Source organism: Syngnathus typhle, linkage group LG3 (genome assembly GCF_033458585.1).
Source record: "Syngnathus typhle isolate RoL2023-S1 ecotype Sweden linkage group LG3, RoL_Styp_1.0, whole genome shotgun sequence".
NCBI classification, from domain to species: Eukaryota; Metazoa; Chordata; class Actinopteri; order Syngnathiformes; family Syngnathidae; genus Syngnathus; species Syngnathus typhle.
This window is the reverse complement of record NC_083740.1, coordinates 13,362,918-13,385,033: the sequence shown is the minus strand read 5'-3', so window position 1 is coordinate 13,385,033 and position 22,116 is coordinate 13,362,918. Positions and strand designations below refer to the sequence as shown.

General features: G+C 43.7%; 1 protein-coding gene across 1 annotated transcript in view; it reads left to right on the top strand.

Annotated features, from left to right (window-relative positions):
- Positions 1-2,787: 2,787 nt before the first annotated feature.
- Positions 2,788-22,116, top strand: part of LOC133151691 (DNA topoisomerase 2-binding protein 1-A-like) — a 51,768-nt gene continuing 32,439 nt past the window's right edge. The window contains exons 1-7 of the mRNA XM_061274933.1: positions 2,788-3,054; positions 3,235-3,331; positions 3,489-3,623; positions 3,717-3,860; positions 4,079-4,260; positions 10,200-10,393; positions 10,470-10,646. Of these exons, the coding sequence (XP_061130917.1) occupies positions 3,245-3,331; positions 3,489-3,623; positions 3,717-3,860; positions 4,079-4,260; positions 10,200-10,393; positions 10,470-10,646 (919 nt within the window). The 5' untranslated portion in view covers positions 2,788-3,054; positions 3,235-3,244. The remainder of the gene's footprint in view (positions 3,055-3,234; positions 3,332-3,488; positions 3,624-3,716; positions 3,861-4,078; positions 4,261-10,199; positions 10,394-10,469; positions 10,647-22,116) is intronic.

Genomic DNA, 22,116 nt, shown 5'->3' with positions numbered 1-22,116 from the left:
CATTTCAAAGGTCGGGTTGCTGCGGTCGTTGCGTTTGCGTCTTTGCCACATTTGTCGGCCTTCGGTCACCCCTAGTGGCCCGGTCAGTGGGGGCCCCAGGCAGTTGCTTGGTCTGCCAAATGGTAAAGCACGGCTCTGAGGCAACCTAGTTGACAGACTCGACTGACATTGATTTGATGACCTAGTATATACATTAATTAATTTAAATAACTATATTTTATATTGTATTGTAGTGTATTTTTATTCTGGTATCATGCAATGAATATCTCACTAGTAAGCCTAAGTGTGACCGGGTCATGTTCGGATCAGGTTCGTGTGGGATTGTTTGGGGCTTTGTCCAGGAAGGTAGACTCATTGGCGCCAGACACATCTGGCTTCCATTAACAACGGTTAAGATACACACGATGTAGAGATAGGGAGGCGACTGCGGGGTCATAGGTCAGCCAACAGCCCCAGCTGCGCGCTCCCGCGTGGAGGGAAGCGCAAGAGTATAAGGTTTAGGGCGAGAGTAGACGAAGGGACTCGACATCTTGGCTAGGGCGCGAGACACTTCTCTCTGACATCGGTTGAAATAAATCTTTCCCCAATCAGCCGTGTGTGACTGAAGTTTTCCTTCCCCAAGCCAGCCACTTTTTCACTATTTTGGTTGGAAGACCAGCTGACCATCGAAGAGAATTCACCACAGTATTCTTTCACATGTTCATTTAAATTGAAAATATACGGTGGAGCCTCGGTTTCCGAACGTCCCGCTTCTCGAACAAATCGGTATTCGAACAAGAAATTTGAGATTTTTTTTGCTCCGGATGTCCGACGAAATTGGGGTGTCAAACCTCGCGAGATAAGCCGTGAGGAACCGCATGCCAACTGACTCCGTTCATTCTCGTTACTCTGAGGATTGCATCAACTCTAATCATGCCTCCAAAGGAAGGAAGTGGAAGCAGTAAAGCCATCCTAAAACACAGACGCTCCTAAAGCAATGCGACAGTGAGCGCGCTGCAGATGCGCGATCGGACGAAATTAAGCTCCCTGCGCACTGAGGTCCACTTAAATTTTGGAAAGTCCATCCATCCATCTTCTTCCGCTTATCCGGGGTCGGGTCGCGGGGCATCAGCTTCAGGAGGGACTCCCAGACTTCCCTCTCCCCAGCCACTTCATCTAGCTCATCCCGGGGGATCCCAAGGCGTTCCCAGGCCAGCTGAGAGACATAGTCTCTCCAGCGTGTCCTGGGTCGTCCCCGGGGTCTCCTACCGGTGGGACATGCCCGGAACACCTCCCCAGGGAGGCGTCCAGGAGGCATCCTGATAAGATGCCCAAGCCACCTCATCTGGCTCCTCTCAACGTGGAGGAGCAGCGACTCTACTCCGAGTCTCTCCCGGATGACCGAACTTCTCACCCTATCTCTAAGGGAGAGCCCGGACATCCTGCGGAGAAAACTCATTTCGGCCGCTTGTATCCGGGATCTCGTTCTTTCGGTCACGACCCATAGCTCGTGACCATAGGTGAGGTTAGGACCGTAAATCGACCGTTAAATTGAGAGCTTTGCCTTTTGGCTCAGCTCTCGCTTTACCACGACGGACCGGTACAAAGTCCGCATTACTGCCGACGCTGCACCGATCCGCCTGTCGGTCTCGCGCTCCATCCTCCCCTCACTTGTGAACAAGACCCCAAGATACTTAAACTTTGGAAAGTCCATTAGGACTTTAAAAATATTTTCTGAATTTTAGCGACCGCTCTGTCAAAACAATGCGACCAGCGCGGTGCAGTTGAGCGGTCGGCCGCGCGCTACGGTTGCGTGTTCGGACAAAATTAAGCTCCCTGCGCTCTGAGGTCCACTTAAATTTTATGTATGTAAAACTTTGAACTATCGCTAGAGCTGCAAGAGCTCACCTTAGTGGCAGTTACAGTTTGAAACCTATATTGTGTGGCGTCAACCATAGCATTGTAGTTCACGTTTTTACCGCTAGAGAGCAGACTATGTACAGTGAATAAGGAGCATGGCTCCCTGTGAACTCAAAGCAGCAGTCTTTACTTGTAAAACAGTGGTGTCCAAACTACGGCCCGCGGGCCGCAGTTTCTATTGGCCCGCAGCAAATTCTGAAAACATAATTGAATATGGCCCGCACAAGAAGCTTGAGCTCGACTCTGTTGCACTTCTCAGTTTGAACACTAGAGTCCGCCACACGAAGCGTTTGACGTCCCATTAGCACCCCCCCCCGGAAGTGAAGTAAACACGCAGCGATCGACGTTCATTAGCATATCGCATAGACGTCTATATTTGTTACACTTTTAGACGACTTTTAGACGTGTTTTAGCCGAGACGTCTGGTTAGCATATAGACGTCTAATAGACGTCTATTAGACGTCAAAATTCTCGCAGGGCACATACTTAAAAGAGTGAAGATGATGTTGGCGAAGCCGCTCTTCATGAATAAGATCCTCAACATTATTTTTTAATTATTAGTTCATAGTATACTATTTTCACTTTATTTTTTTTTCTCTTGTTTCTTGTTACTGTTTAAACTGTGCAATTTTCTGTCAATCTTTGCCTGAATTGTTTGTATTTGTGAATTTGGCGAGAAATAAATACTTGACAATTAAACGTGACACTTGAACGTGACAATTTCGTGAGTTATTTGACAAAGGATCGAATTAAAAGTGTATTCCCTATTTTGTTTCCCCAACAAATGATCTATAATACAAATGTACGATATCTCAAGACGTTCGTGCGTGCCAATGTTTCCTTACGGTTTAATTACCTTGGAACCCCGGGGGAAGTGACGTCGTGGCGCGAATAACAAGGCTAACTTAGAATGCAGATATTGACAAAGGAGAAGAAATGTCAATGTATTCGGTACATTCGTGACGAATTACCCGCCAATACAAATGAGTTCAAATGATATTTGATCAAATACGAGGTTGTTCGTTAGTGTATTAGCTAATTGGTTCTTTCTTCAACTAAGGTTTTTGTGAAGTTCGCGCAAGCTTTGTGCGACAGTTACAATTAGTGAATTATCCTCTTTTATAATTTTTGGACGATTTCGAGCCCCCGTCGGAGGTAAGTGGGTTGACTGCGTAAGCTTCATGTTAGTGGAGCTATCGTTAACGTTTTGATTCAATATCCCGTTATTTAGCTATATTGCTTGGTAAAATAGACACTTTAAATATAATCAAATTTCACCCGATATCTATTAAATGGTGCCCTTAAATGTTTCGTCGGGTTGTTTGTCCCTTTTAGGTTGTCCATCATGTCCAAAGAGTATGCTGAAGGCTTCATTGTCAAGTTTGTGGGAAGTAAAGGACACACGTCAGAGTATGCTGCCAAAGCTTATGAGGTGAAGAGTTGTCTGACTTAATAGGGTTCCAACGGGGTGGGACATTTCCCAGTAATTTTCATAGAAATGTTACAACTTTGAAAATTCCTAGAATTTTTGTAACCTTACTAATGCACAACAGATGGCTAATGTGATCTTGGTGTTCAAATGTTTTCAGGCTATTATGGAACTGCAGTCTGAAAAGTACATCAAGATGATTGATGAAGATGCTGTGTTAAAGATGGACCAGAAGGACAAATCTTTGTTTATCTTCACTGACTTTGACACACCCGCCTTCCAGCACTGCAATAATGTAATATCCCATCCCACATTCTCTGAAGCGTTAACACCCACATACCTGAGACCTTTGGATGTTATAGTCCCTCTTTTTTGTCTGATGGTGTAGCTCGGGTGTCGTATTGTGAGTCCGCTGGTGGTGGTGTTCTGCCTGCAGCAGCAGCTTTGTGTGCCCAAAGCAGATAAGCCGGTCTACAACATGGCCATGGCCAACGTCACCATCTCCTGCACCAGCCTGGATAAAACAGCCCGGGTTGGTCATCACTTTACTAAACCCAAGCGGATATCAGAATAATTGACAAGTTGTATGTCAGGTATACTTGGATATAATGAAATTGCATGATATTAAATTGGGGGAAATGAAAATGGTAATAGACTGAATTAATCAATGTGATTATTTTGTTATTTTTGTATCAGTTCTATGTTTATCACTTTATTTTGGTGAATTTATCTTAATGTGTATGTTTGCAGGCCGAGGTGATGGATCTGGTGCAGCTGATGGGCGGTCGCGTCTATCTAGATCTCAATGTGTCTGTCACCCACCTTATCGCCGGCGAAGTAGGCAGCAAAAAGTACCTTGTGGCCGCTAACCTGGGAAAACCCATCCTGCTTCCTTCCTGGGTCAAAGCATGCTGGGAGAAGTCTCAAAACAGGTCAAAATCTCAAAACGTTATAAAAAGCTATATATTTGCAGTTTCGTGGTTTATCACACATTTTTTTGTGTGAGCAATACATCTAGCTGTCACGGAAATCGTAAGTTTCTAGCACCGTATTTGCCGCACCATAAGGCGCTTCGGGTTAAAAGGGGCAGACTCAATGCGGGGTCTATTTTCTATTTAAACCACACATAGGGCGCACCTTATTACAGGGCGCATGCATGCCATGACTTAGGGTAAACAAAAAAATGTCAAGAGCAAGACAGTGAGTTAGGTTGTACTTTGTTCTACTTTTTAACCATGTACTCTACTGTCCTCACATCATTGTTAATCGATATTCGTACGAAAATCCGTCCAAGTCTTCATCTTCTGTATCCAAATGAAACAGTTAGGCAAGTTTGCCATTAAATATGCCAAATTCCCTCTCGTCAATGTCTCGCCGTTGTCCTGTTGCTCTTCTGCAATGATCCTGGCTTTCTAAAAAGCACTACCGTGATTTTCCATGCAAAATACGCCCCCGTGCATAATACGCACCCTAAAAAGGGCATGTCGATGCTGGAAAAAAGCCTGTACCCGTGTATAATACGCACCCAAATTTTGACTCTTACTCAAGTCCGTAAACATAAAATTATTTCAGAAAAAAGATCATCTTAGGGAACAACCGGATGTTATTCTGCCGGTCAGTATCACTGCGCATGCGCTAGCAAACTCGATAGCGAAGAAATGTTTTGGATTTGTGTAGGGTACATTGTGACAGCAAACGAGCAGGTCAACCAAGCGTCTGATACGAGAGCATTGTGTTCGTATGGAGCGTGTTTGAAGTGAACAGCAGAGAAGAAAGGAACAAGGCAAAGTTTTGTGAAATAGAATATTACCTGTAATACGCATTTTGTTATTTGCTGATTGTATTAAACTATCACATTCATTGTCAGTCAAGAAGAGAAGAGGACTATTCGCATCGGATCCATAGTGCACATGCGCAGTGATACTGCCTCCGTATGATATCCGGTTTGCGATGGAGATTAAAAACTAAAGAAGAAAGGTGATTTCAAGTTTTATTTCGAGGGAGATTTTCTTAAAAAAATGTTGTACCCATGCATAATGCGCACACCAGATTTGAGAACAATAAATTAGTTAAATTTTGCGCATTATGCATGGAAAATCACGGTAGTTAAATCTTGCGCATTATGCGTGGGAAATCACGGTAATTGTGCCTCGTAAGCATGTTTCTTTGTCTGCCATTTTAAAGGGTCCTAATGCTGTTTTCTTCACACAACCGACAACAGTATTTACCCTAATTTTCGGACTGAAAGTCGCTCCGGGATGTACGTCGCATTAGCCATAAAATGCACAATAAAGTGGAAAAAAACATATATAAGTCGCTCCGAAGTATAAGTCGCATTTGGGGGGAAATTTATTAGACAAAATCCAACACCAAGAACAGACATGAACGAGCAACAACAGGCTAAACGATACGGTATGCTAACGTGACATAAACACAAACAAAGAGCTGAGAACGGGCCTGACCTAACATTGACAGTTATCCGAATAATTATAACATAAATAACACTTTAATAAAACCATCTGTGGCACTCCAAATCATTTTCTGTGTATAATGCGCAAAATGTAACTAATTTATTGTCCTAAAATCTGGGGTGCGCATTATACATGGGTACAAAAAAAAAAATATATATATTTTTTTTTCAGGGAAATCATGGTACAACAAAAGCAACAACAGGACTGACCGACAAAGACGTGGAACAAAAAGACAGGGTGACATTACCAAAGACAGGAACAGAAACCAAACAGGCATCATGACAGTAACACATGCAATGATCCGACGGTGAGCGAGGGGCAGACAGGACTTTAATACAAAACACGTTATATTGATTGAGGTGACACAGGAAGGGAGGGGCGATGCGAACAGAAACTCTGGCAACCTAGACACATAGCAAAACTGGGGCCGAGACATGACAAATCTCCCTCGAAATAAAACTTGAAATCACCTTTCTTCTTGTTTGTTGTAAATCGCGCATCGCATTCAGCCATCCTGCCCAACACACTTAGTCAGTAAAATTCGTAATTGACGACACATCGTTTGATGCGATGGTGCAATCCTTGATGGTGTGTTATTGTCAAATATTGTTTGTTTTTTAATCTCCATCGCGGACCGGACGTCATACGGAGGAGGCAGTATCACTGCGCATGCGCACTATGGATCCGATGCGCAGAACGGATGCGCAAGACACGTCAGAGCGAGAGTTCAGTTTTCTTCCTATTAGTTTCAATTCACAGTTTAATTAGCAGTTTCAATCAGCAAATAACAAAATGCGTATTACAGGTAATATTTTATTTCACAACACTTTGCCTTGTTCCTTTCGTCTCTGCTGTTCACTTCAAACACGCTCCATACGAACGCAATGCTCTCGTATCAGACGCTTGCTCAATCACCTGCTCGTTTGCTGTCACAATGTACCCTACACAAATCCGAAACATTTGTTGCGGCTCCGAGTCACGACGAGGGGCAAGTTTTGGTTTCCAAGGGTGTTTTTATTCCTCTTCAACTTCTCTCCCATACAGAGCCGCCTTTTTCACATGTCCGCACGCCTTTTTCACATGTCCGCACTGATCGCGGTGGTGCCTTTATGGGCAGTCAGAGAAATCAACGGCAACAAAAAAAAATACATCCAGCCTAGTTAAGACCATACCAAAGACTATAAAAATGGGACCCATTGCCTCCCTGCGTGTGTGACGATCATTGGGACTTAAAAAAAAATTAAAAAAAGAAAGAAATTGGGGTGCGTATTATACATGGGTACAGGCTTTTTTCCAGCATCAACATGCCATTTTTAGGGTGCGTATTATACATGGGGGCGCATTATACACGGAAAAAAACCGGTATGTATATATCAAATAACTATTATATAAGCAATAATATTATCAAACCATCCGTGTTTCTCCAAATCATTAAATCCATCGATCGTCCTTTATGTCAACAATGGCGGGTGCGCGCCGCTGATGGCGGTTACACTTCAAAATATTCCACAGGCCCATATAATTATAAACAACAATTTTATCAAACAATCTCTGTCATTCCAAGCCATTAAATCCCGTGATTGAATCCTTTGTCCTTTATGTAGAACACCGCCGCGTATTCGCCGCATTTGCAGTTCAGATTACAACAATCCCTTGCTACATCGCGGTTCATTTATCGCGGTTTTACTACATCGCGGATTTTTGAATTTTGAAAATTCGTGAGAAAATTCACATATAAATCGCCCCCCCACCCAAAGTATGAAAAAAAAACGCAATTTATAGTCCGGAAAATACGTTATTTATCAATGGCGGCGGAGGTACGTCGTATTCTACGTGTTAGTCCTCTGATTTGTTTACCGCCCCGATCTACGTAAAACGTAATGTCCTCTGATTGGTTCATTAGGTCTACCTATTACGGTTTATCACGTCTCTGTGTGGCGGAAGCCACACAAAACAACTTTACAGATTTGCACAAACGGTAGTATTTATTTATCAATGGCGGCGGAGGTACGTACTTTGCACAAACGATAGTATTTATTTACCAGTGGTGGCGGAGGTACGTTCTCCTCTACATGTTACGTCCAGTCCTCCGATTCGTTTACCACCCCGAGCTACATAAAACGTAGTGTCCTCTGATTGATTCATCGGGTGCCTGTATATTACGTCTGTGTGGCGGAAGCCACACAAAACAACTTTACAGATTTGCACAAACGATAGTTTTTCTTTACCAATGGCGGCGGAGCTACATACTCCTCTACGTCTAGTTCCCTGACTGTTTTTTTGCTTTTTTTTGGTTCATCGGGTCTTCATGTTACGCCTTTATATTAAGGAAGCCACACAAAACAAATTTGGTCCACACAAAGGCGCACCATATTGAAAGGCGCACCTATGTTTTTTGAGAAAATTAAAGGCATTTAAGTGCACCTTATGGTGCAGAAAATACGCTACCGTTTTTTTCCGTGTATAGTGCGCAAAATTTTACTAATTTATTGTCCTAAAATCCGGGGTGCGCATTATACATGGGTACAAAAAAAAAAAAAAAAATAAATTTTTTTTTTACATTTTTTTTTTTTTTTTTTAAGTCCCAATGATCGTCACACACGCAGGGAGGCAATGGGTCCCATTTTTATAGTCTTTGGTATGGTCTTAACTAGGCTGGATGTAATTTTTTTTGTTGGCGTTGATTTCTCCGACTGCCCGTAAACGCACCACCGCGCTCCGTGCGCATGGAGCGTGTTTGAAGTGAACAGTAGAGAAGAAAGGAACAAGGCAAAGTGTTGTGAAATAAAATATTACCTGTAATACGGATTTAGGTAGAGAACTGAACTCTCGCTCTTTATATAGCTGACGTGTCTTGCTCATCCGTTCTGCGCATCTGTAATGGCGGCCTCCGTATGATATCCGGTTTGCGTGTGTGCGAGAGCGAGAGAGAGCGAGAGAGAGAGAGCGTGCGAGAGAACGCTCAACCGTAGCGCGCCGCCGACCGCCCAACTGCACCGGGCTGGCCGATTATTGTGACAGAGCCGTCGCTGAAATTTAGAAGATATTTTTAAAGTCCTGATGTACTTTCTAAAATTTAAGTGGACCTCAGTGCGCACTGCGCAGGGAGCTTAATTTGGTGCGGTCGCGCAACCGCAGCGCGCCGGGCGCTCACCACCGCGCTTCGTGCGCGCACGGGACAGCAAACGAGCAGGTGATCGAGCAAGCGTCTGATACGAGAGCATTGCGGTCGCATGGAGCGTGTTTGAAGTGAACAGCAGAGAAGAAAGGCAAAGTGTTGTGAAATAAAATGCACAGAACGGATGCGCAAGACACGTCAGCTATATAAAGAGCGAGAGTTGTTTTCTTCCTATTAGTTTCAATTCACAGTTTAATTAGCAGTTTCAATCAGCAAATAACAAAATGCGTATTACAGGTAATATTTTATTTCACAACACTTTGCCTTGTTCCTTTGGTCTCTGCTGTTCATCCTAAAACACAAAGGCGCTCTTTAAGCAATGCGACAGTGAGCGCCCGGCGCGCTGCGGTTGCGCGACCGCACCAAATTAAGCTCCCTGCGCAGTGCGCACTGAGGTCCACTTAAATTTTAGAAAGTACATCAGGACTTTAAAAATATCTTCTAAATTTCAGCGACGGCTCTGTCACAATAATCGGCCAGCCCGGTGCAGTTGGGCGGTCGGCGGCGCGCTACGGTTGAGCGTTCTCTCGCACGCTCTCTCTCTCTCGCTCTCTCTCGCTCTCGCACACACGCAAACCGGATATCATACGGAGGCCGCCATTACAGATGCGCAGAACGGATGAGCAAGACACGTCAGCTATATAAAGAGCGAGAGTTCAGTTCTCTACCTAAATCCGTATTACAGGTAATATTTTATTTTACAACACTTTGCCTTGTTCCTTTCTTCTCTACTGTTCACTTCAAACACGCTCCATGCGCACGGAGCGCGGTGGTGCGTTTACGGGCAGTCGGAGAAATCAACGCCAACAAAAAAATTTACATCCAGCCTAGTTAAGACTATACCAAAGACTATAAAAATGGGACCCATTGCCTCCCTGCGTGTGTGACGATCATTGGGACTTAAAAAAAAAAAAAAAAAAAAAAAAATTAATTTTTTTTTAAAAAAAAATTCATAAAAATTCGGTGCGTATTATACATGGGTACAAGCTTTTTTCCAGCATCAGCATGCCATTTTTAGGGGTGCGTACTATACATGGGGGCGCACTATACACGGAAAAAAACGGTAATTATTTTATGGACTTTTGCAATATTGTAATCCCTCCTCTTGATGAAGTCAGCAAAATAGAAATGCAGTAGGCAGGTTTTCTTAGCATTTACTGCACTTATTATTTTTAAGTTCTTTAAACACAAAAAATACACAAATATATTTGCCCCTCTTCAGTCTGTTCAGGTACACAGATCTGCTCATGGAGGAGCACTTGTGTCCAGTGCTCCGGGGCTGCACCGTGACCGTGACTGGTCTCTCCAGCATCGAACGCAAAGAAGTGCAACGTCTGTGCGAGCAACACGGCGGCCGCTACACGGGCCAACTCAAAATGAATGAGTGCACCCACCTCATAGTCAGCCAACCCTTTGGCAAGTCAGAGATGATTTTGCCGTTATTTGTTGACGTTTTTACCCTCCTCATTGTGTTCTGTGTTGGTGTTTTCAGGTCAGAAGTATGAGTGTGCGCGCAAATGGAACGTGTACTGCGTGTCTCTGCGCTGGCTTTTCGACAGCATCGAAAAGGGCTCCAGTCAGGACGAGCGTCACTACGTCGTGGAGCACAGCGCCTCCAAAAGCACCCGGCCAAATACGTCCACGCCCTCCGGCTCCGGCAAGAAGGAAGGTCAGTCCGTGCGTTGCGTAACTGATATTACAGCAGAAGCCTAGATCTCGACGCAACGTCGAGAAGCGAAGCCATTGTGTTCCGTAGCAATTTGTCTAATTTTGTCTAAAACAGTACATAAAACTACAAAGACAAGAAAATACAGTACAGTGATCCCAGTGACGTGCAGTGAGGTTCATGACTAGGGAGGCACTGACGTCACCCCCCCCAGTAAAAGTTGTCCGGCACCTAACCATGTCACAAAAAAGGTTGGGGAACACTGCTCTAGTGTGGCTTAGTCATTATTTAATTTGAACTATTTTAATTAAAATCTCATATCAGCGGGCGGCTCGGTGTCGCACTGGGTAGCACGTCCGCCTCACAGTTCGGAGTGTGCGGGTTCGATTCCACCTCCGGCCCTCCCTGTGTGGAGTTTGCATGTTCTCCCCGGGCCCGCGTGGGTTTTCTCCGGGCACTCCGGTTTCCTCCCACAACCCAAAAAAACATGCTTGGTAGGCCGATTGAGCACTCCAAATTGTCCCTAGGTGTGAGTGCGAGTGCGTATGGTTGTTTGTCTCTGTGTGCCCTGCGATTGGCTGGCAACCGGTTCAGGGTGTCCCCCGCCTACTGCCTGATGACGGGTGGGATAGGCTCCAGCACGCCCGCGACCCCCGTGGGGACTAAGCGGTATGGTAAATGGATGGATGGATCTCATATCAGCAGTTTTCACACATAAAAACACCCAATGAAGCACATGAAATCCAAAACTTGTTTTCGATCGTGTGTACCACTCCGTTCCGAAGTCCCTTTGTCCGAATCAAACCTTTTAACTTCTGAGTTGTTATTCATTTACTGATGACCTCCTGCTTCGACCGAAAATCCATAGTTGAAAATCGATTTGATATGCAATCCTCCATTGTAAAACGAAATGTAAAAACGGGGGGAAAAAAAACAAAAACAAAAAGTGTAAAACGAAACAAATGGACTACTGCTCCTCAGTTGTTCACTGTAAATTTGAACTGAAGATCTCTTATTCTACAGGTAGGCGCATGAAGCATCCCGGGATCACTAGCACCCCTTGCCATTAGGCTGGACAACATTTTCGTAGCCTCCGTAAGATCTCATTTTAAAGCCGTTTTGTTCATCTCAAGCACAGGTGTCAAACTCAAGGCCCGGGGGCCAGATACGGCCCGCCACATCATTTTATGTGGCCCGCGAATTCGTGTGTCATTACTAGAATTTACAAATTGTCTTCACTTTTAATATCTTTTTTTTAAAATATTTGACCAGTTTTTACTCGTCTAATTTGAAAATGTTTGTCAGTATTGTCAGTTTGTTTTGTAGCTTTTACTGTACATATATAATATGAGGTGCTCATAAATTTATTTGGGTTGACAGTCATAATGACACTCCAAAAGAAGCTATGACTACAATGCGGCCCGCAAAAAAAATGAGTTTGACACCCCTGATCTAAAGCAACACGATGTTAAAGACAGATGACACAGGGATGAGAATCTTCCCCGGATCCGCGGATTTCTTGTGTTTTTTTCCGTCGGGAGTATCATTTTCGTGAATCGTGTAGATTCGTTGAGAAAATTGTTTTTATATGGGTGGGACAAGTAGTACGGGATCAGGAACTGCTTCAGATGGGCATGGCTCGAGAGCAGCGTCATCTTACAACTCGGAACACAAAGACGCTCTTAAAGCAATGCGACAGTGAGCGCCCGGCACGCTGCGGTTGCGCGATCGGACTGAATTCCCTGCGCACTGAGGTTCACTTAAATTTTGGAAAGTACATCAGGACTTTAAAAATATTTTCTAAATTTCAGCGACGGCTCTGTCACAATAATGCGACCAGCGCGGTGCAGTTGCACGGTCAGCGACGCACTACGGTTGCGCGTTCGGCGGTGCGCTGCAGTTGCGCGATCGGGCAAAAATGCGCAAATGAAAAGATGCTTAAAAAGTCTTGGAATGGATTAAAAAAAAAAATCCATTATTTGTAATGGGAGAAATAGATTCGGAATTCGACCGATTCGCTTCTCGAACTGCCTTCTGGAACGGATTGTGGTCGAAAACCGAGGCTTGACTGTATCATATTCACCTTGGTAGCCCACCAAAAAGGAATATTTTTTTAACAAAACTGTTGAAATTGAGTGATGAAATGAATGGTTTTGGGGTTGCTATACTGCCAAAATCCCGGAGTTGCCAGGAAGCTTTTCCTCCTGAGCCCCCTGCAGTCCCCAATGGGGGCCTGTGAGCCCTGTGGCCCCCAATAGAAGCCTGTGGCCCACTGCAGCCCCCAATGGGAGCCTGTGGCCTCTCGCCCACTGCGGCCCCCATTGGGGAGGGGGGCTGCAGCCCCTGACCCCTGCAGCAAGTGGGGGGGGGGCTCCAGTGGGAGCATGCGGCCCCAAGGCCCCGGCGTTTTTTCAGTGTTTGTTTTTCATTTGCCGTTGTCATCCCAAAAACACAAGATATTATATACACTAGCTTAACAACGGAAATTAATTACCGTATTTTCCGGACAATAAGGCGCACCGGACTATAAGACGCACCATTAATGCATCATGTCCGATTTTTAATCTAAATCAAATCGTTTTCCATTTTATCTTTTTTATTTCAACTTCAGACGCAACCAATTACTTTATAATCACAAAATAATGATCCATAGTCTTTTTGATTCATGATTCATAGTCTTCAGCAGGCTACTTATGATCGATTTCATGACACAATGCTTCAGGACAGTTTAAATTTAGGAATTTGGTCCATATATAGACGCACCGGACTATAAGGCGCACTGTCCACTTTTGAGAAAATTTTAGGTTTTTAGGTGCGCCTTATAGTCCGGAAAATACGGTAATATAGCCACAATGTTTGAACATTTAAACAGCGACATAAAGACAGAGAGCAGTTCAGTCTAACTGCATAGCCTGTCAACATAGGCAGTCATGTGATTAGGCAATCCTCAGAGGAGGCTAGACAGGACGTTGGCTCCTCCGAGTGAAACGTCTTCGGTTTTAAAATAACTATAAAAATTCAGCTATTTTGGTTCAAAATGATACAAAATTATTGAGATTAAAAGGAAAATGACTTTATAATAAAAACAATTTAATTTGTTTTTCCCCTTTTCATGATGGCAGGGACGTGCCTCCTCTGACCGCACGTCCCTGAGTGAAACCTCGTTTTGCGCGGGAGATGTGTTCCAGAACCATCCGCAAAAAGTTTAATTTTGCGTAGTAGAAACGGTATACACATTATTTAGCAACTTAAACACTACTGTGTTGAAATTTCAATTATATAATGTTTCTTGTTGGCCGCTAGAAGGCATGGGTGTATTGTAAGTTAATTAGAAGTATGATTTACCTTGCAAAGCAATGAATGTCAAGTCAAGTCAAGTTTATTTGTATAGCCCTAAATCACAAGCAGTCTCAAAGGGCTTCACATAGACAGAAATTGACGATTATTCTCAAAGCATCCCCTGGTCTTTAGCTCCCAAAAGGGCAAGGAAAAACTTAAAAACCCCTAGCAGGGGAAAATGAGAAACCTTGAGAAGGGACCACAGATGGAAGGATCCCCCTTTCAGGATCACCAGGTTGAAATGGATGCAGAGAGGGCACAAATGATACAACATGAAAATCAATGAAATAAAAAGTGGATGTCCATGTCAGAGCAGAGGGCTGCCGAAGGAGCCCTCAATTTTCCTGGCAGTATCTTCGAGGAGGTTGAGCTGCAGTTCCCCCATCCTGAATTAGCCCACGAGAATCCAGATAGCCGCTGTCAGCATGGGTGCCACCTAACCACCCCCCCGGAGGGGGTAAGGGAGGGGGTGGAGAGGGAGAGAAAACAAACTCCAGCCGAATCGGCCACTACAGGTTAGTTAAAGGCCATGTCATAGAAATGTGTCTTTAAACGTGTCTTAAATGTTTCTACTGAGGTATCAGTCCTAATATCCATTGGTAGGGCATTCCAAAGCTCTGGAGCCCGAATAGAAAATGCTCTAGAGCCTGAGAGCCTGAGAGCCTGCAGACATTTTCTCAGCCCTCAGTGTTCGTTTTTGCGAACGAAGGTTACGAGACGGAACATAAGGAACAACTACCGTTTTTTTCCGTGTATAGTGCGCAAAATGTAACTAATTTATTGTCCTAAAATCTGGGGTGCGCATTATACATGGGTCCAAAAAAATCTTTAATTTTTTTTTTAAATTTTTTTTTTTTTTAAGTCCCAATGATCGTCACACGCAGGGAGGCAATGGGTCCCATTTTTATAGTCTTTGGTATGGTCTTAACTAGGCTGGATGTAATTTTTTTTGTTGGCGTTGATTTCTCCGACTGCCCGTAAACGCACCACCGCGCTCCGTGCGCGCACGGGAAAAAGGCGGCTCTGTATGGGAGAGACGTTGAAGAGGAATAAAAACACCCTTGGAAACCAAAACTTGCCCCTCGTCGTGACTCGGAGCCGCAACAAATGTTTCGGATTTGTGTAGGGTACATTGTGACAGCAAACGAGCAGGTCGACCAAGCGTCTGATACGAGAGCATTGCGGTCGCATGGAGCGTGTTTGAAGTGAACAGCAGAGAAGAAAGACCATACCAAAGACTATAAAAATGGGACCCATTGCCTCCCTGCGTGTGTGACGATCATTGGGACTTAAAAAAATAAATAAAATAAAATAAAATTTAAAAAAAGAATGCATAAAAATTGGGTGCGTATTATACATGGGTACAGGCTTTTTTCCAGCATCAGCATGCCATTTTTAGGGTGCGTATTATACATGGGGGCGCACTATACACGGAAAAAAACGGTAGGTCGACGAGATATGAAGGCGCTAAGCCATGCAGTGATTTATAGGTTAATAGAAGAACCTTGAAGTCACATCTTAAATGGACCGGAAGCCAATGTAAGTTGGCTAGTATTGGGGTAATGTGATCAAATTTTCTTGCCCGAGAGAGCAGCCTTGCAGCAGCATTTTGTACTAACTGTAGACTTTTGATACGGGACTTAGGAAGACCCGAAAATAGTACATTACAGTAGTCCAGGCGCGACGTGACGAACGCATGTATAATAGTTTCCGCATCACCGGTCGAGAGGATCGGACAAATCTTTGCAATATTACGAAGGTGAAAAAACGCAATTCTGGTTATATTCTTAATGTGCTTTTGAAAGGAGAGAGTTTGGTCAAATATTACCCCGAGATTAGTTACAGTATCGCTTTGAGTGATAGTTATAGCGATCTATAGTTATAGCGGTTTCCTTGAATAAGTGTTGACAACGAGTTGGACCAATTATCAACATCTCAGTTTTATCTGGGTTAAGACGAAGGAAGTTGAGACATTCATTGCTTGATCTCCGCAAGGCACGCCTCAAGATTACAACAATCCCGCGGATCTGTCATCGATAACGGCATATATAATTGGGTGTCATCCGCATAGCATTGAAAACTAATATTATATTTACGTATTATGTCCCCAAGCGGAATCATACAAATATTAAAAAGAATTGGTCCGAGAACCGATCCCTGTGGGACACCACACGTAACATTATAGAGCTCCGAGGACGCATTCCCATGGACCACTCGGTGCGTCCTGTTTGATAGATAGGAATGGAACCAGCCTAGTGCTGACCCTGAGATACCAACACAACTTTTAAGACGCCCTAATAAAATATCGAAGTCTACAGTGTCGAAGGCAGCACTAAGATCGAGTAGTAACAGTACAGACGAAGTGTTTGAATCCATAGCTATGGGGAGATCGTTAGTCACTTTAGCAAGTGCTGTCTCAGTGGAATGATTAGCTCTAAAACCAGACTGAAAAGTGTCATATCGATTATTGGCGACCATGTAATCAATAAGCTGCTGCGCTACTACATTTTCAAGAAGTTTTGCTATGAATGGGAGGTTTGAAACTGGCCTATAATTACTGAGACAGTCCGGGTCAAGATTTGGTCGCTTAAGTAACGGTTTAATGATAGCGGTATTAAAGTCTGTTGGCACTATCCCAGAGGAGACAGACAGATTGATTATATTTAAGACGGACGGTCCTAAAATTTGAAAAAATTCTTTAAGTAGTTTGGCTGGAAGAGGGTCGAGTAAACATGTTTGTTTAGCTGCACTAACCAATTGTGTAAGCCTTTCAAGAGACACGCTTTTAAAAGATGAGAGGGTTGTTGCATGATCATCAGCGTTGGTAAACGGCGGGCTCGACTCAGCGATTGGAATGGTATTCTTGATCTCATCCCTAATGGATTCAATCTTTTGAGCAAAATATTTCATGAACTCATCAGCTGAGTGGAAGGAACTATCGGGGGTCGGCTGACGCAGAGTCAGCTTTGCCACTGTATCAAATAGGTGTTTCGGATTGTTTTTATTGAGATTAATAACTTGCGAAAAATACCGAGTTTTTGCTAACATAAGCGCATCTTTATATTTCAGGAGGCTATCCTGCCATGCCTGATGGAAAACCTCAAGTTTGGTTAGACGCCATCTGCGCTCATGCTTTCTACATAATTGCTTAAGCGTACGCGTTTCATCTGTGAACCACGGAGTAGGCACTCTACGGCGAGTTTTCAGACGTAACGGCGCCACAGAGTCAATGGCATTTAACAATGTCGCATTGAATTAATTTGTAAGATTATCAATAGAGCCGGCGTATGTGAGAAATATAGCGGTTGCCTGCGACAGTATCTCAGATAGCGCAGTTGAAGTCATAGAGTTGAGATGACGGCTCCTATAATGCTGATTGCTCTCTTGTCTTTGACAAGGAACTAGAATTTCAAACTTTATTAAGTAATGATCAGACAAAACAGTAGTGTATGGCAGTACTGCTATATTTGAGGTTGCAAGTCCTCAAGATAATACCAGATCTATGGTATTTCCATTCTTATGCGTTGCTGCCTGTACGGCTTGCGTAAAACCAAACGTATCAGTTAAAGTCTGAAACGCCGAAGCAAGTGGCTCTGACGGTAAATTCATGTGGATGTTGAAATCGCCCATGATAATTATATTATCCGCATTGGTTACTAGATCAGCCACAAATTCTGAAAATTCATCCAGGAAGCCTGAGTAAGCCCCGGGTGGACGGTAAATAACAGCAAGATAAAATGACGGTAAAGCGGTGGATCGGACAGTGAGAACCTCAAATGTTTTAAATACGTTGATCGAACGAGGCCTAAAACTAAGCTCGGAATTCGAGATGAGGGCGACACCCCCACCCTTTTTTCGAGGACGCGCCACATGCGAGCTCACAAAATTTGGAGGCGAGGCCTCATTAAGCGGCATCAGTTCATTAGGTTTTAACCAGGTCTCGCAGAGACCAAAAACGTTTAGATTATGTTCTGTGATGAGATAATTAACGAGAATGGCTTTCGTATGAAGCGATCTAATATTCATAAAACCAAGTTTAAATGTAATTGGTCGATCCGGGTGCGTATCTATCGAAGGATATTTATACGAGATGCGAGTAAGATTGTGTTCTCTAGGCCTGACATCACCTCTCAAATGTTTGTTAGCGCGGTGGGATGATACGACCGTGGGAATCTGATAGTCAATATTTGTTACACGTGTAGAATTATCTGAAACCGGCACCGTTTCATCAGCAAAACCGGTCGGGGTGGAGTGATTGGATTTGTCTACTACCCCAGTAGAAAGTGCGTTTATGTGTACTGTAGCACTATTCAAACTATTATGCTCTAGTCTACACAAGGAGCTATGTGCATGCTTGGCGTCTAGCCTAGCGCTAGTTAACTTCATCTTAACAGACTCCAAACCCATCCTGACAGGTGGTCTAATCACCTGTGACCCGGCCTGCTCTAAAGTGACCTGTCATGTGTGGCTCAAACAGTAATCTATATTGCTAGAAAGAGTGAAGGCGCCTTCACGGTTAGGGTGAAGGCCGTCCTTCTTCAGCAGGTCGGCGCGGCCCCAGAAGGAAGGCCAGTTATCTATAAAATACAGTCCCTGCTTCTTACAGAACCCAGCCATCCATCGATTAAGGGAGACTAATCTACTAAACCTCTCATCAGTGCCTCTCCCAGGCAGGGGGCCAGAGACAAATACTCGATGCCGACTCATCTTTCTGGCGAGATCACAAGTTCTCGCTATGTTTCTCTTTGTGATCTCCGATTGCCTCATCCTAGCATCATTGGAGTCGACGTGTATCACTATGTCCGAGTAGCTAGTGTTGATGGAACTACGCTGTTGACTAGACCTATTGCGAGTCAGCTCCCTAAGATTAGCTTCTATGTCGGGTGCTCTGCCCCCAGGAATACACATTACCGTGGCTGGATTTTTAAGCGTAATATTTCGGGTAATGGAGTCACCTATGACCAAAGTGCGAGGGCCAGTAGACCGAGATGACTTTGGACGGCTATGCGTCTTACCTGGCTCATCGCGTTTAGCAAGCCGCTTGGGGCTAATGCTAACTGGGCTAGCGGGCTGACTACAGCCCGCGTCTGTATCCGCCTCATCTACAGTTATCGCGCAATTCTGCTCTAACTGGCGGACACGTCCCTCTAGCAGTGTCTATCTTCAGAATTGCCACACTACACTAACCTGAGGGACGTCATGCATCGTGAAACCAAAGTGAGTCATAGTTGCACATGAATCTCTGGAAAATGTGGGAAATCAATGTGAACAAAAGAATGGCTATTGTTTACAAATAGTGTGACAGATACAAGTGCACACAGGCACCCGTGTGATTACCGTGTCATTACGCATGTGCGGAAGTTGAGCTGGTGTGTTGTATCTCGTGGAAATGTTCATTATTGAAAAGGCCCCACATTAAGCTTGCTCTTAAAAAGATCCGTTGTCCAGCCTCTTAAATATAACATAGTAGCTCTCTTCTTACACCATTGTTATCGTGTGAACGCAACTCTTCAGCGTGAACCCCAGTGATCTTGTAGTCTCGCTGGTGCAGCTTTCCGACTAATATTTAAAAATACGTATAGTAACTCTCTTTCACCTGAACTCTTTAGTGTGAACCCCCGTGATCTTGTGGTCTCGTGGGTGCAGCTTTTCAGAAAAGGAGTTGGGCGTCAAAATGGTTTAAAACACGCTAAACAACAATGCCAACTAATGTGGGTTTCCAAAGCTTTGTCCGAGAACTGACGCAAAGATTTCCTGACATTTTGAGTAGGATGTTAGAGTGGTGCTCACTCTAACTTAACTTGCAAGAACCACACGGGAGACAGTATGCGCTTTTTAAGCATTTGCAAATTGAGAGCCATTCGTCGCTGTGCGTACAGCGATGATCGAATGAAATGGCCTCTTGCAAGAGCATTTTTATTAATAAGAAACAGAGTGGTGTGGGTGAGAGTGGACTGGATGGAGTTGAAGCCCTTGACCTCTAGTCAAAGCATAGCAGGGGGGGTTTTACGATGTTGTGTAAGATGGGACAAGATAGGTTATTTATTACAGGTTACATTCCAACATAATCATACGATCAAGATAATCTGGGAAACCCTGACATAGGAAACCGAATATGTTGTATGGAGGCGGTCGACTTCCGGGGTTCCACTGTATATTAATCTGTATATTAATATAATTTCTTTTTTATAGTGGATGCGGGGCTAAAACCCTTTAAGCATTGTATTGAACACAAACAGTGCAGCAACACATATGGACAGACACAACAACAAACTGTGACTCTAAGTTGTGTGGAATACACTTAAATTTTACTCACTTCGATCCTAGGTGACTTTCTGCCTAACGCGGTTTGGTCATGGACCCCAATTTGTTTGTCGTAAATACATTTTTAAATAGTATTTTAAATGGATGATATTAGGACCGTACAAAGCTAAATGATTAGCGTGTACATTTTAGCGCTAGTGATTCACTGAATTTCCATGACCAATTTAAAGGTGTTAGATCAGGGGTGCCCAATACGTCGATCCCGATCGACCGGTCGATCGCCAAGCCACTATTGGTCGATCGCGTGATATTAAAATGTTTTTGGGTTTTTTTCCCGCACTTGAAGCGTGTACAAACAACGGCGCTAACAACACAAAGACGCTAGCTCGCGAGTTCACTCTAAATGTCAGAACCCTGTTTTTTCTCTTAAACTTAAGAAAGGGTATAAAAATGAGTGGGGCAGCTGGCCATAGTAAGAAGTATCACTTTCATAGGGAATGGGAGTAGGACTTTTTTTTTCATGATGACATATACCGTATTTTGCGCCCTATTAGGCGCACCGGGTTATAAGGCGCACCTTCAATGAACGGCCCATTTTAAAACTTTGTACATATATAAGGCGCACCGGACTATAAGGCGCATAAAATAGAAGCTATACTGCAACAAACTGAGGTTGACTAGGGTTGCGGTATGCACCCACTAGCCAATAACCAACCCTCTGTAAACAATCGCGTTTCTCAAACAATCTCCTATAAAATGATTGAAACTGACTAAAGTTCGATCTAACGCATTAGTACTACTTACCTATGTTTCCCTTCCATATCGATCCGTAGATTTACTCGAAACATTAACAGAGCAGCCTATTTTGACATGAAATAGCTTGCTGCGTATAGCAGCTATCGTTATAGCATTAGCCGTCCGCAAAAACCCATGAGCCTCAGCTCGCAATCTCCCATGAGCCTCAGCAAAGTGTAAACAATTGCGTTTCTCAAACAATCTCCTATAAAATGATCGGAACTGATTAAAGTTCGATCTAGCGCATTGGCACTACTTACCTATGTTTCCCTTCCATATCGATCCGTAGATTTACTCGAAACATTAACAGAGCAGCCTATTTTGACATGAAATAGCTTGCTGCGTATAGCAGCTATCGTTATAGCATTAGCCATCCTCAAAAACCCATGAGCCTCAGCTCGCAATCTCCCATGAGCCTCAGCAAAGTGTAAACAATCGCGTTTCTCAAACGATCTCCTATAAGATGATCGGAACTGATTAAAGTTCGATCTAACGCATTGGTACTACTTACCGTAAATTCCGGACTATAAGCCGCACCGGACTATAAGCCGCACCAGCTAAAATTGGGGGATATTTTAGTTTTTTTCTTATATAAGCCGCACCGGACTATAAGACGCACGTGCACACGCGTCTTTTTACAAGGAAAGACCGTTCACAGAAAGCCTTTTTAAAGTTTTAATAACATACTTTAACATGTCTTTCTAAACACTGCCTGTGACGAAGGGTTTAGAGCACTTTGACGCAGGTCACCTAGCGTGCATTCCTACTAAAGCTCATAATAGTCACAAGCAACACAGCCAGAATAAGCAGTAGCCATAGTAGTGTTTCAAAATAGTATTTTTCTTGTTGTTTTTTTCTTCAAGATACCGCAGTGTATAAAAGTGATCAAGTCATCACAAAAATCACGAAAAAAATCCTTATATAAACCGCACCTGACTATAAGCCGCAGGGTTCAAAATTTTGGAAAAAAGTTGCGGCTTATAGTCCGGAATTTACGGTACCTATGTTTCCCTTCCATATCGATCCGTAGATTTACTCGAAACATTAATAGAGCAGCCTATTTTGACATGAAATA